Below are 13,168 nucleotides of genomic sequence, written 5' to 3'. Positions count from 1 at the left end.
CCCCGGCACCGCCCACCTCTCCTCACCCGCGAATTGAGAGAACTCTGTGGAGATGGGTGTGGCCGGACTTTTCAACTTATTGAACTGTTGGGACCGGGTAGGGAAGACAAGGAAAGCACTGGAAGTCGCTAGACGGATTCCCCGCGCAAAGAGTGAGAAACGTGGGTCAGCGATGGTTGAGCAGCTCCCTCGGGCTCAAACCTGTGTCACAGGCTCAGCCCGTGATTACTGAGAAGCTGGCGTTCTGTTTGGATCTGAGGAAGCTGGTCAGGGAGCCTGGGGTAAAACCCAGCGTCACAGCGCGGGGGTGAGGCTGAAGCAATCGGAGACAGCACTCAAGTGGCTCCAGTGCCTCATATAATAGATGATTTATGAGAGATCCTTAGATATTCGACTTCCTTGGTGGCTCAGTCGGTAAAAGCGTCTGCCTACAATGCGGAAGACCCGGGTTCATCCCTGGGTCAGGAAGATCCCCTGGAGAAGGAAGTGTCAACCCACTCCAATACTGTTGCCTGGAAAATCCCATGGACGGAGAAGCCTGGTAGGCTACAATCCATGGGGTCGCAAAGAGTCAGACACGACTGAGCGACTTTCACTTTCTAAGAAGATATTCCACCACCTCTCAACAAGAAGGTCGGGTTGATCATCATATCCACCCATCCTGAAAATCAGAAGTCTCTCCCCCTGGGGCGGTTTAACCCACTGCTTCCCCGTCAGATGGGGACCCTGCATTGGGAACTGCTCTCCAGCCCTGCTGATAGCTCAGTTGGTAAAGAATCCACCTGAAATGCAGGAGACCCGGGTTTGACTCCTGGGTCCGGAAGATCCGCTGGAGAAGGGATAGGCTACCCATTCCAGTGTTCTTAGGCTTCCCTTGTGGCTCAACTGATAAACAATCCGCTACAGTGTGGGAGACCTGGGTTCAGTCCCTGGGTTGGGAAGATCCCCTGGAGAAGGGAAAGGTTACCCACTTAAGTATTATGGCCTGGAGAATTCCATGGACTGTATGGTCCATGGGGTCGCAGAGTCTGACACAACTGAGCGACTTTCACTTTCACTCCAGCCCCCCAGCACCACCATGCTGGAATTGCTCCCTTTCTGGAACAGGGACCATCACAGTTGCAATTCCCTCTGCTCCTCTAGGAGGCTGGTGCACTCCTGGTACACTCAGTCCATCCTGTCTGCAGACACACCTGGTCCCCCATTCTGTATGCAGGAAGTCCTCCACCCCCTCACCAGCCACTGACCAAGACAGGACAGAGATGCTTGGGGGAACTGGCTTCTGTTGCCTTGTACTGAAAATACAAACTGAGGTAGATAAACCTAGAGCCTGTTACACAGAGTGAAGTAAATCAGAAATAGAAAAACAAATACTGTCTATTAATGCATGTTTGAGCATGCTAAGTAGTTTCAGTTGTGTCTGACTCTGCGACTCTATGGGTTGTAGCCTGTCAGGCTCCTGTCCATGGGATTCTCCAGGCAAGAATATCAGAGTGGGTTGTCATGCCTTCCTCCAGGGGAATCTTCCCAACCCAGGGATTGAACCTGCATCTCTTGTGTCTCCCTTCATTGGCAGGCAGGTTCTTCACCACTGGTGCCACCTGGGAAGCTCATATTGATACAGTATATACACACACACACACACACACACACACACACACACACACATAATCTAGAAAAATGGTACTAATGAACCTATTTGTAGGGCAGGAACAGAGACACAGATGTAGAGAATGAATTTGTGAGCACAGCAGGGGAAGGAGAGGATGGGATAAACTGAGAAAGTAACACTGAAATATATACATTATCTTGTGTAAAGTAAACAGCTAGTGGGAAGTTGCTATGTGGTGCTCTGTGACAACCTAGGGGGGTGGGATGGTGGCTCAAGACAGAAGGGATATGTCTATGCTTAGGGCTAATTCAGGTTGTATGGCAGAAACCAACACAACATTGTTAAGCAATTATCTTCAATTAAACTTAAAAAAAAAACCATATACATACTGACCTTACCCCCCTACCTCTTTGGAGCAGTTTCTCAGAACTATTTGAAATGCTATCTCCTGGGCTATATTCTTCATTTTGTTCCAGATAAAACAACTCAAAAAAAAAAAAAAAAAAAAAAAGAAGAAAAGACAGAGGCAATGAGATCTGAAGAGCAAAGTTCAAGACTTTGTGTCATTTACTAGCAGAGTGCTCCTGTGCAAATTATCAATTTTTTTTCTGACCATTAGGGTCCTCATTTAATAAATGAGGGCAATAACACCTCATTTTTGTGATCTAATAGAGCCAAAGCACCTGGAACAGAAGCATCAGAATGTCACTCAGATATTGTTTCTTTTCTTCTTTCCCTAGATTCTCTGGATCACCTCCTCATCTCACCCTCAATCTAACTCTGGATATGGGGTAGGTTGCTGAATATTGCCTGAAGACTCAAATGGTGCCACCTGCATCTTTGGGATGGGCCACCTCAAAACCAGGCAGGGCTCACCACAGCCCGACTCCTCTCTGGGTCAAATCCTGCATGTGTGATGTCCAGGTGGGGGGACAGTTCCTGACACATGACAGGCACTGGGAGGCAATGGTCCAAAGAATGAGTGGGTCTGGTGCCGAAAGATGATATGTCCTCGGAAAGTCCTTTAGGAGGGTGTCCAGTTGTTTCCATAGAAAACATCATCATCAGAGTGACCACAGCTGACTTCATAGGCAGGCGGTGGAGTCAGAGGTTCCAATCTGGGGGGCGTCCACAAGGTCTGCAGATCAGGAACAGTGGACACAGTCCGTGACCACCGAAGCCGCAGGCTGATTGGAGGTCTTCTAGGACTTGCTGAGGTCACAGACCCCTCTGAGCCCACTCGCCTGTCCAATCTGGCTCTCCTGGGCTCCTCTGGATGGTTAGGCTGTCCCTCCTCAAGTCCTGGGGGGATTACAACGCTGCTGTAAGAGGGTGGTAGGTCCAACTCTTGGGGGTGGGGCTGCGGCTCCATCACTGTGGCTTCAACATAGGTTGGCACCTCAAAGGCTTCATTGTCCCTGAGTGAGGGGGGAGAAATAAGGCCATTAGTGGCTTCCTGAAAGGAGCCTTTTTTCCCTTTTCTGTCTTCTACCAGGAAAAGACCCCTCCACTCCCTGCTACCAGTGACCGGGGAAAGCAGAGTCTGTATGCCTGGAGGCCAGAAGCACAAAGGGAGAATGGGTCCACATGTACTCTTCCAGTCCTGTCCACCCCTCAACTCACCGTGCATTGCTGGAGGCCCCTGGGCTCTCGGTCTGCCCTGATCGAGACCCCCATTCCAAAACACAGGCCAGGAGGCAGGCCAACAAAAAGAAGCCACCCAAGCTGAGAAAGAAATAAGCCACAGGGGCGATGTCCGGCCGTATCCCCAGCAAAGCCAGCCCCAGGAGGAAGGAGGTGCAGCACAGGAAGAGAAGCGGCTTCTCCAGTTTCCCCCACGGCTGGCCTGGCACCATGGCCCCTCCCCAGGCTCCTGCAAAAAGACACACAGCTGTTGTGTCCAAACTAGCAGTTGGCATCACGGCTAGGTCAGATTTCAAAGTAAGCCTATCAGACACCTCTGTCTGGCTTTGTTCTTTCCATCTCAAATCAAAATAAATGGCCCAAAGAAATGATCTGCAGGGTCCCCCCACCCCCAGCTCTGGAGTTTTCTCTAGGATCACCTAGGAGAATGATCCCAGGCTATCGATATATGTGGAGCAGCCAGGAAACCAGCCCAGGAGTTCTGACTCCCAGCCCCTGTGTGAGGGTATTTGCTGCGCCACGACCCCTAGTTCCTTCCTTTTTCTTTCTTCTCTGTGATCTCTTCCAGCTCCACATTTCAATGCCTTCCAGCTCCATTTCTATGCCTTCCAGCTCCCAGTAGTGGGCAGGCCCTGCCTGGGGCGTCTCCGTGCTCCACCGCATCTCAGGAATCCAGGTGATGGGCAGGCCACACCCCTTATTTTTGCTGGCTCTAAATCTACCCACCCCCTCCCCAGTCCCAAGCCCTCAGTCTGGTCTCAGCCTTACCCTATTGGACCCCCGTCTTCCCATTTCCTCCAGTCAGGGGGAGAAAACTGTACACACAGGATACAACTACCTGAGAGGCTTACAGACAAGGATCTTGAGCGACGGACCTCGGACCAGCTAATTCTTAAACTCTCCACGTCCCACGTCTGTCAGGGCCCACCACCCTCTATGGGCCCTAACTCGGTAAACTCAGACTTAAAGTGTCCTGCCTGAAGTTTTTACTGAAGGGTCTCCAAGGCTGGTGGGGAGAAGACTTTTCTTTGCTTCGCAACGCAGCAGCAACCCCCTGGCAGCCTGTCAAGAGTCTCCTGAGCTCTGCACACAAAGGAGTCACAGGTTCTAGAAAGGGGCCAGACGCCATCCTTAGACCCCAGCCCCAAAGGCACAACCCTCCTGCCCTCTTACCTGCGCTAGGACTTCCTCACCTGTCTCGGCGCGCTCGGCAGTGAGTAGGTTGGGGCAGGGGGAGGAGGAGGGAGGAGGAGACAGGGCGGAGCTCACTGGTTCCACCCACTTTTGTGCCCAGATCCCTACATTCCTGCGCAGGCTTCCTCCTTCCCTTTCTGCTCAAGGCTGAACTCCTACTTTTGCCCCACCTGGAATTTTTCTGGCTCTTAGTTACTACATCCCCAACCCCCACAGAGCCCTAGAGAGAGTACTCCCCAACCTCACCCCCAGTGATCTTTGTACTTTGGATCAGAGTTAAATTCATCTTTCCTTCTCCCTTCTTCTCAAGGCGCTTGGTATTCCCAGCAGTTTGCATTATGTTTAGGTAATAATGTTTTGTGCCTGGGAGCAAGATGTCAAGCAAGGCCCTGCAGGGCTCCTGGGCACAGAGGTCTTTTTGTCCCCCATTTCTTAGAGTCAGAACTCCAGTCTCCATGACCTCTGAGTTCCAAAGAGCAGAACAGTTGTTAATCAAGGGAGGAACAGTCAGGAAACTACCTGAGGCAAGATTAAAGGGACCAGAGAGGCTCAAGGTTAGGAGCCCCAGCCGCCTAAGACCCTGCATACAACCTCACCCTTTTGCAGAAGAAAGAAGGCAAGACTGTTACTGCCTAGATCCTTATCACACACCCTTGCCTGACTATGTAACCTCTGCCTACTCACCCCTGAGTGGGTTGTTTCTTGAGACCCCAATGTTTCTTTGTGGCCAGCCACTCTTTCTTTCTCCTCCATAACTGTCTCCATATTTATGTTTGGCATTGGTGCACAGAGAGCCAAGATTTTGGCAACAAGCAGAGCAGAGACCGTGGCTTATTTAATCTCCGTGTATTACATAGTGCTTTGCACACTGTGGGCACTACTGTTGGTACAGAATGGTGTGTCCTGCTTCCCCTACCAAAGTATCATTTCTATAAATTCCTTGTTTTTTTTGCAGACCTGTAAGATGTGTTCGTGTGTATGCTGCTTTGATCAGTTAACTCTTTTTTGTTTTAAATTTTAATGCTATAAATTTTATTGAGGATGAGATAGTACTTTATGTGCTATGTAAAATGTGTGCGTGCTCAGTCGTGTCCGACTCTTTGCGACCGCACGGACTGTAGCCCCCCAGGTTCCTCGGTCCATGGGGATTCTCCAGGCAAGAATGCTGGAGTGGGTTGCTACTTCCTCCCCCAGGGGGTTTTCCCAACCCAGGGAGCTAAAGGGTGTGTCCTTCATTGCAGGTGGATTCTTTACACTGAGCTGTTGAGGAAGCCTCTATTTTGTTACCAAGTCCAAGCTCACTCTGCTCATGGCACAACAGGCCAATGAATCCAAAAGAGGAGATGTTGAGGTAAGGAATATGATTTTATTTGGAAAGCTGTCTTACCGAGAAAATGGCAGACTACCTTCCCTAAGTTTCAAAGGGTAGTTTTAAACAGTTTCTAATTAGGAAGTAGAGGAGTGTAGAAACAAAGGAAGATCAGTCAGGAAACAATAGTTCCATGATTAGGCAGAGTCCTGGTTCCTCCTCATGGGATATAGTAACAATATATCTTTGAGTCTTTTTATCAGAGCTAAGGCCCCCACCTAGGTGGGGGATGGTAACTTTAGACAGAGCACAGAAGTTTGGCCACATAATGCGAAGAATCAACTCATTGGAAAAGACCCTGATTCTGGGAAGGATTGAAGGCAGGAGGAAAAGGGGACGACAGAGGAGGAGCTGGTTGGATGGCATCACTGACTCGATGAACTTGAGTTTGAGCAAGCTCTGGGAGACAGTGAAGGACAGGGAGGCCTGGTGTGCTGCAGTCCATGGGGTTGCAAAGAGCTGGACACAACTGAGTGACTGAACAACAACAAAGATTGAAGACAAAAGGTGAAGGGGGCTGAAGAGGATGAGATAGTTAGATAAGCATCACTGACTCAGTGGGCATGAATTTAAGGAAACTCGGGGAGATAGTGCAGAAGACCCTGGCTTGCTGCAGTCTGAGAGGGTAACAGGTAGAAAGGCCAGAGATCCTCAAGTAGCAGAAGGAAATAAACTACAAGTGGCAGACGTTTTTTCCCTTCTCTACACAAAATTAAAAGAGGCTGGCTTCCCTGGTGGCTCAGAGGTTAAAGCGTCTGCCTGCAGTGCAGGAGATGTGGGTTCGATCCCTGGGTTGGGAAGGTCCCCTGGAGAAGAAAATGGCAACCCGCTCCAGTATTCTTGTCTGGAGAATCCCATGGACAGAGGAGCCTGGTGGGCTACAGTCCACGGGGTCGCAAAGGGTAGGGCACGACTGAGCGACTTCACTTTCACTTTCTTTTAATTATGTGTTGATGACATCTGGCTCTGCCTTGAGCTAACCAATGCGTTTTTCTTATGGAAATGTTTTTCTTAAGCTATAGTAATGAATTTATGTATTTGCTTTGGAATCTACCTTTCTTCAAAATGGTTTCACCTAAGACTAATTTTCCACCTAAGGCTTCAACAGTACATGAACCGTGAACTTCCAGATGTTCAAGCTGGATTTAGAAAAGCCAGAGGAACCAGAGATCATCGAAAAAGCAAGAGAGCTCCAGAAAAACACCTGGTAGTGTAGTGTCAGCCGCTCAGTCGTGTCTGACTCTTTGCGACCCCACAGACTCTAGCCTGCCAGGCTCCTCTGTCCATGAAATTTGCTTTATTGACTACGCCAAAGCCTTTGACTGTATGGATCACAACAAACTGTGGAAAATTCTTAAAGAGATGGGAATACCAGACCACCTGACCTGCCTCCTGAGAAATCTGTATGCAGGTCAAGAAGTGACAGTTAGAACTGGACATGGAACAACAGACTGGTTCCAAATCGGGAAAGGAGTACATCAAGGCTGTATATTGTCACCCTGCTTATTTATGCAGAGTACGTCATGAGAAATGCTGGACTGGATGAAGCACAAGCTGGAATCAAGATTGCTGGGAGAAATATCAATAACCTCAGATATGCAGATGACACCACCCTTATGGCAGAAAGCGAAGAAGTAAAGAGCCTCTTGATGAAAGTGAAAGAGGAGAGTGAAAAAGTTGGTTTAAAACTCAACATTCAGAAAGCTAAGATCATGGCATCTGGTCCCATCACTTCATGGCAAATAGATGGGGAAACAGTGGAAAGTGACAGACTTTTTCTTGGGGCGGGGGGGGCGGCTCCAAAATCACTGCAGATGGTGACTGCAGCCAAGAAATTAAAAGACACTTGTTCCTTGGAAGAAAAGCTATGACCAACCTAGACAGCACATTAAAAAGCAAAGATATTACTTTGCCAACAAAGGTCCATCTACTCAAAGCTGTCGTTTTTCCAGTAGTCATGTATGGATGTGAGAGTTGGACTATGAAGAAAGCTGAGCGCAGAAGAATTGATGCTTTTTGAACTGTGGTGTTGGAGAAGACACTTGAGAGTCCCTTGGACTGCAAGGAGGTCCAACCAGTCCATCCTAAAGGAAATCAGTCCTGAATATTCATTGGAAGGACTGATATTGAAGCTGAAACTCCAGTACTTTGGCCACCTGGTGCGAAGAACTGACTCATTGGAAAAGACCCTGATGCTGGGAAAGATTGAAGGCAGGAGGAGAATGGAACGACAGAGGATGAGATGGTTGGATGGCATCACCAACTCAATGGACATGAGTTTGAGTAAGCTCCGGGAGGTGGTGATGGACAGGGAAGCCTGGCGTGCTGCAGTCCATGAGGTCTCCAAGAGTCAGACATGACTGAGTGACTGAACTGAACTGAAGACTAAGCTCGTTTTCTTTTCTGAAACCTTGGGCTGATAATGGCTCAAACCAGTGTTCAGGTCAATTGTTGTACGGCCAGGGGTGACACACCTTGTGCCACCCTGTCTCTAAAACGCATGTTTTGGCGAGGGGCCTGGTGAAGCTCCCTCAGCCTCGCGGTGTCTCTCCTGTCTGATTAAGAGCTTGTAACAGACATAAAACACCTTGCAAAAAACTAGCAAGGGGGCATTCTTTCTGCCCCCTTCTGATGGCTATGTGAGAAGTTTTCTCTATCTCTCTTATACTTTAATAAAATTCTGTTATACAAAAAGCTCATGGTCAAGCCTGGTCTCTCGCCCCTGATCAAAATCCTCTCCTCCAGAGGTCACAAATCCCAGCATAGCACACGGCTCACAGCAGCAACCTTACAGTCCATGGGGTTGCAAAGAGGCGGACATGACTCAGTGACTGAACAACAAAAGAAATCAAAAGATTAGACGATTGTAATTGTAGGTTTGCAGAAGAGAAATAGCTAAAAGATTGTTAATTAGCTGTAGGGTTTTTCTGGTGGCTCAGTGGTAAAGAATCTGTCTATCAATGCAGGAGACATGGGTTCAGTCCCTGAATGGAGAAGATATCCGCGAGAAGGAAGTGGCAACCCACTCCAGGATTCTTGCCTGGAAAATCCCGTGGACAGAGGAGCCTGGAATGCTACAGTCCATGGGGTCACAAAGAGTCTGAAACATGTACAGTACAGATTTGTGTACTGATCAACAATGACAACAAAATTCCTGGAGTACCGCCCTGTTACCTCACCACCAACCAATTAGAAGAAAGTCACACACCCTACAAACTTCACCACTTATTTTGCCTTTAAAAACTCTTTCCCCAAACCATCAAAAGACCATTGGGTCTTTTGACTATCGGCCGCCCACTCTCTTTGCATGGCCCTTATAATAAACCTTTCTCTGTCCCACATTCCCACGTCGCAGTTTGTCTGGCCTCACTGCGGGTCAGGCAAGTGAACCTGTGTTGGGCAACACTTCTGCTGTGAGTGTCTCAAGGTGAGTGATTAGTTTCAACCATCTCTGAATCTCTGAAACTCACACGGTTCCGGCCACATGGTAGGTGCTCATTGAGCACAGCTGAACGTTCTTGTTAGAAGGCTACCGATCCAGCTGGCCTCACTGCAGACTGGACATCTGCGATCCATTCTTTTCTGTTTTGGATCTGGTGGTAAGTCTGGGTGAGGCAGATGCTGGGAGGTGCAGAGTGCCTGGAGGAGTACTTTGCTCTGAAGACAAGGTTGAACTCTGTGCCTTCAGAGTGTTGATAGTGGACCAACCAAAGGAGTAGCAGTCCTGGGGCACGGCCAGGGCTACCGTAGCAGAGGATGTGTGCAGTGTGGGGGCTGGAGGTGGGGAGAAAAGGAGAACAAGAAGGAGGTTATAGATAAAGAGTGAGTGTGCCTGGGGTTGTGTGTGTGTGTGTAGTGGTGGGGTGTCAATGTTGATTCTCTGTTCCTGGTTGACAGAGAAGAGAGGGAGGTGATCGATGTAACAGGAAGGCCGTGGTAGTCTAAATGAGCTGTCTCTCTAGGAAGTGGGAATATAGGGTGGGAAGAGACTTGCTTGTTGTTGGCTCTCTGTATCCTCAGGTTCTGCATTCAGTCAAATTCATCCCAACTAGTGTAGAAAATATTCAGAAAAGAAATATAGAAGGTTCCAACAAGCAAAACTTGAATTTGTTGAGTACTGGCAACTATTTATATAGCATTTATTGGGTATTATAAGTAATGTAGAGATGATTGAAAGTATATAGGAGGATTACCAAGTTACATACACATTACTACATCATTTTATATAAGAGACTTGAGCATCCTCTGACTCAGTGTTTATAGGGTTTCACGCCAGTATGTACTCTATGATATCTAATGAGATGTAAGCTTTTTTTTTTTTAATCTTTTAAAGATTTTATTTATTTATTACTTTTGCTGTGCCAGGTCTTCGTTCTTGCAGGGGCTTTTCTCTGGTTGTGGCGAGTGGGGGCTACTCTCTAGTTGCAGTTCGTGGGCTTCTCATTAAGGTGGCTTCTCATTGCAGAGCATGGGCTCTAGGAGTTTCAGTATTCGCAGCTCTCGGGCTCTAGAGCAAAGGCTCAGTAGTTGTGGCTCGAGGGCTTAGTTGCTCTGTGGCATGTGGGATCTTCCCAGACCAGTGATCAAACCTATGTCTCCTGCATTGGCAGGCGGATTCTTTACCACTGAGTTTCCAGCAAGGCCCTGAGATGCGCTTCGAATGAAGGCTTTTCCACACTCTCAGCATTTGGGGGTCCTTAGCCAGTCCCCTACCCATACTGTTGTTGCTGCTGTTGTTCAGGCACGAAGTCATGTCTGACTCACTTCATTTCGGTGGGACTAGCTGAAGAACTGCAGCACACCAGGCCGCCCTGTCCTTCTCCACTCCTGGAGTGTGCTGAGACATGACTCTATTTTGTTTCCACCGGTTTTCTTAGTATTCAGCTCCTAAGGAGAATGTACAACGGTTGGGATCAGAAGGACTTGGATCCACAGCAGGTATGTTAATAGCAGGAAATTGGCCGAGTCATTGGTATGTGTGATAAGTAAGAAGACTGGAGTTAAGGACTGAGTTCTGGATTGGAGGGTATGGGAAGGGTTGGCTGACAGGCAAGAGGGCCAAAGGGTGAAGGCCTGAATGTCTGTAGTGTGAAAGGTCAGGCAGTCCTGGTGAGGTGGGACTTCTGTGGCCTCGGGCTCTTAGTTGCTGGTGGGAACATATGCTGGCAAGATTTGTTAGGTAAGAACTGGATCCAATTCATGGGGCTGGCCTGCTGTCTGGCTGTGCCCTACAATGTATTATCTATTCCAATCATTTTAAATAGATTTTCTAAAAATCCCATTTGTTAAAAAATATAAAATGTCAGAGAATATTTAAAGGCTGAAGAAAAAGCATCCACAATCTAAGTATCCTAACATGGTCATTTAAATTTCTGTGCATTTCTACCAATCTGTTCACACATAAACCAGAACATACTCTAGTTGAGATCAGAGTATGTTCACCATTTTGTTATCTTTAGAAAAACATTTTTTTAAATGTTGTGACAAAGAGAGTTTGCCTTTTGATATAGTCTTTAATGATTTCTAAAGCTATATAATATTTTACTGAATGGATTTATCATAATTTAACATACCTTTATGTTATTCAATAATATCAAGTATATTTTATTCAATTTTTCTTTTGGTCATCAAAAATAATGCTTTAAGAGACAAAAAAAGGTAGATTAATGGTTGCTAGGGTCTGGAGAGAGGGAGGATTTATTTTGGGGGTTAATGAAAATGTTTTCAAATTAGGTAGTAGTGATGCTCGTACAACTCTGTGAATATACAAAAGAAAAAAACCCGCTGAATTACACACTTTAAAAAGGTGACTTATACATCTATAAAGCTGTTTAAAAAATAATGTATCTTCTTAGGTATAGTTTTTCCTCCATTTTGCATTATTTCCTCCAGTTGAATTCTAAGGAACAACATTATTGAGACGAGCCAGGCGAAAGTTTTTATTGCCCTGAATGCATGAAGCCAAACTCCTTTCCAGAGGTTTTACTTTCTTTTTTTCTTTATCAACTTAGTTTATCAACTGAGTTTATCACTTAATTCAGTTGTCTTTCCACTTTCTACTTGCCTACTTTCCGCAAACCACCTTGCTGGAGGTTGGAGCAGCCCTCTTGGTTGGCCCACTACGTGGCCTCATTTTGGATGGTGCGGGTGCAGGAAAGTGGGCAATCAGGGGAAGAAGAAGTGGAGAAAATGCACGGACTTCCTGGGAAGGGTCATGGGTGTCTACCGCTGTGCGCTTCTGCATCCCCAGGTTTCTGTGGTTTTGTATTTCTGAACCTGGGTCGGCTTTGTGCTTATGGCCAACCCATGTGGAGTGTTTTGTACCTACTGCTGTCTGTACTTTTGCCCATGTGCTCTCTTTTGTACATAGAAAATTAGGTGATTTAAAATACAATGGAGTAAGGGACAGTTACTATCATTATATCGTTTTGTAGGTGAGGTGGGAGCAGGATTTGAATCTGCCATCCCAGTCCAGAACCCTGGCTCTTGACTGCTATGTCATCCAACTCTAAACACTTTCTTTTTTCGGGCTGCTTGATAATGATAATTTAACACAACTCCTATGACTTTCCAAGGTCATTAACCTGGTCCTCCCTGGAGGAGTAGGTAGATGCTGTTTTCCCCGTTGTTTGGTGTCTTGGGAAAAGACTGATTTTTCAGATAGCAAAGGCGACAAACGAGAATATCAGGAGACAAATAAGGTTATCAAGCTATAAAGCAAGATTGAGAAATTAAGATTGCAGGCACTATCAGGATGCTCATCTTTTATGAGCTAATTAAGCCTGATTATAAAAAGTAACACTGTAACTGAAGAGCTGTTAGAAGCCTGATGTGCAGGTGACTTCTAACAAGGTGTTGATGGTAGAAACGACAAACATTGTGGAAACAGATGCGCAATGTCATTTGATCCTCAGTAACAATTGTGGGGTAGATCTGATTATCATTTTCATGTTACAGAGGAGGAAACCAGCTCAGAGAAAGCCCATGATTTCTTTAGTTAGAATCACACTCAGAATCTTTTAGAAAAAAATAATTGTATTTATTTATTTATGGCTGAGCTGGGTCTCCGTTGCTGTGAGGACTTTTCTCTAGTTGCGGCGAGCAGGGGCTTGTCTCTCATTGCGGAGCACAGGCTCTAGGGCACACAGGCTTCAGTAGTGGTGGCAGGTGGGCTTGGTAGTTTCGGCTCCTGGGCTCTAGAGCACAGGCTCAATAGTTTTGGCACATAGATTTAGTTGCTCTGCGGCACGTGGGGTTCCCCTGGATCAGGAATTGAACCCACAACTCCTGAGTGTCCTGCAATGGCAGGTGGATTCTTTACTACTGAGCTACCATGGAAGTCCCGGTTA

The 13,168-nt window shown here is 47.0% G+C and overlaps 1 protein-coding gene and 1 long non-coding RNA gene across 3 annotated transcripts; one reads left to right on the top strand and one right to left on the bottom strand.

Annotated features, from left to right (window-relative positions):
• The first annotated feature begins 503 nt into the window (after window positions 1–503).
• Window positions 504–9,143, top strand: LOC122438768. Of its 2 annotated transcripts, XR_006268625.1 has the most exons (4): window positions 1,776–2,403; window positions 3,108–3,553; window positions 5,692–5,801; window positions 8,786–9,143. It is a non-coding gene; the product is annotated as an uncharacterized LOC122438768 (long non-coding RNA). The 2 variants fall into 2 exon arrangements; XR_006268626.1 differs by lacking the exons at window positions 5,692–5,801; window positions 8,786–9,143 and adding an exon at window positions 504–633 and having other exon boundaries at window positions 2,353–2,403; window positions 3,108–3,917.
• Window positions 1,997–4,604, bottom strand: TMEM139 (transmembrane protein 139). The gene is made up of 3 exons (XM_043463928.1): window positions 4,430–4,604; window positions 3,236–3,485; window positions 1,997–3,030 (listed from the first exon to the last, which is right to left on the bottom strand). Exons 2-3 carry the CDS (start codon window positions 3,466–3,468, stop codon window positions 2,637–2,639), a joined length of 627 nt encoding a protein of 208 aa, XP_043319863.1. The 5' UTR covers window positions 3,469–3,485; window positions 4,430–4,604; the 3' UTR covers window positions 1,997–2,636.
• Window positions 9,144–13,168: the final 4,025 nt, after the last annotated feature.

Source organism: Cervus canadensis, chromosome 3, assembly GCF_019320065.1.
Source record: "Cervus canadensis isolate Bull #8, Minnesota chromosome 3, ASM1932006v1, whole genome shotgun sequence".
Lineage (NCBI taxonomy): Eukaryota > Metazoa > Chordata > Mammalia > Artiodactyla > Cervidae > Cervus > Cervus canadensis.
The sequence above is the reverse complement of the archived record's forward strand: the minus strand, read 5'-3'. Positions and strand labels throughout refer to the sequence as shown.

Coding starts and splice junctions, on each gene's coding strand:
- TMEM139 (XM_043463928.1), bottom strand. CDS start 3,468: ATGGTGCCAGGCCAGCCGTGGGGGAAACTGGAGAAGCCGCTTCTCTTC. Junction 3,031..3,235: donor GGGGCCTCCAGCAATGCACG/GTGAGTTGAGGG, acceptor CCCCTCACTCAG/GGACAATGAAGCCTTTGAGG.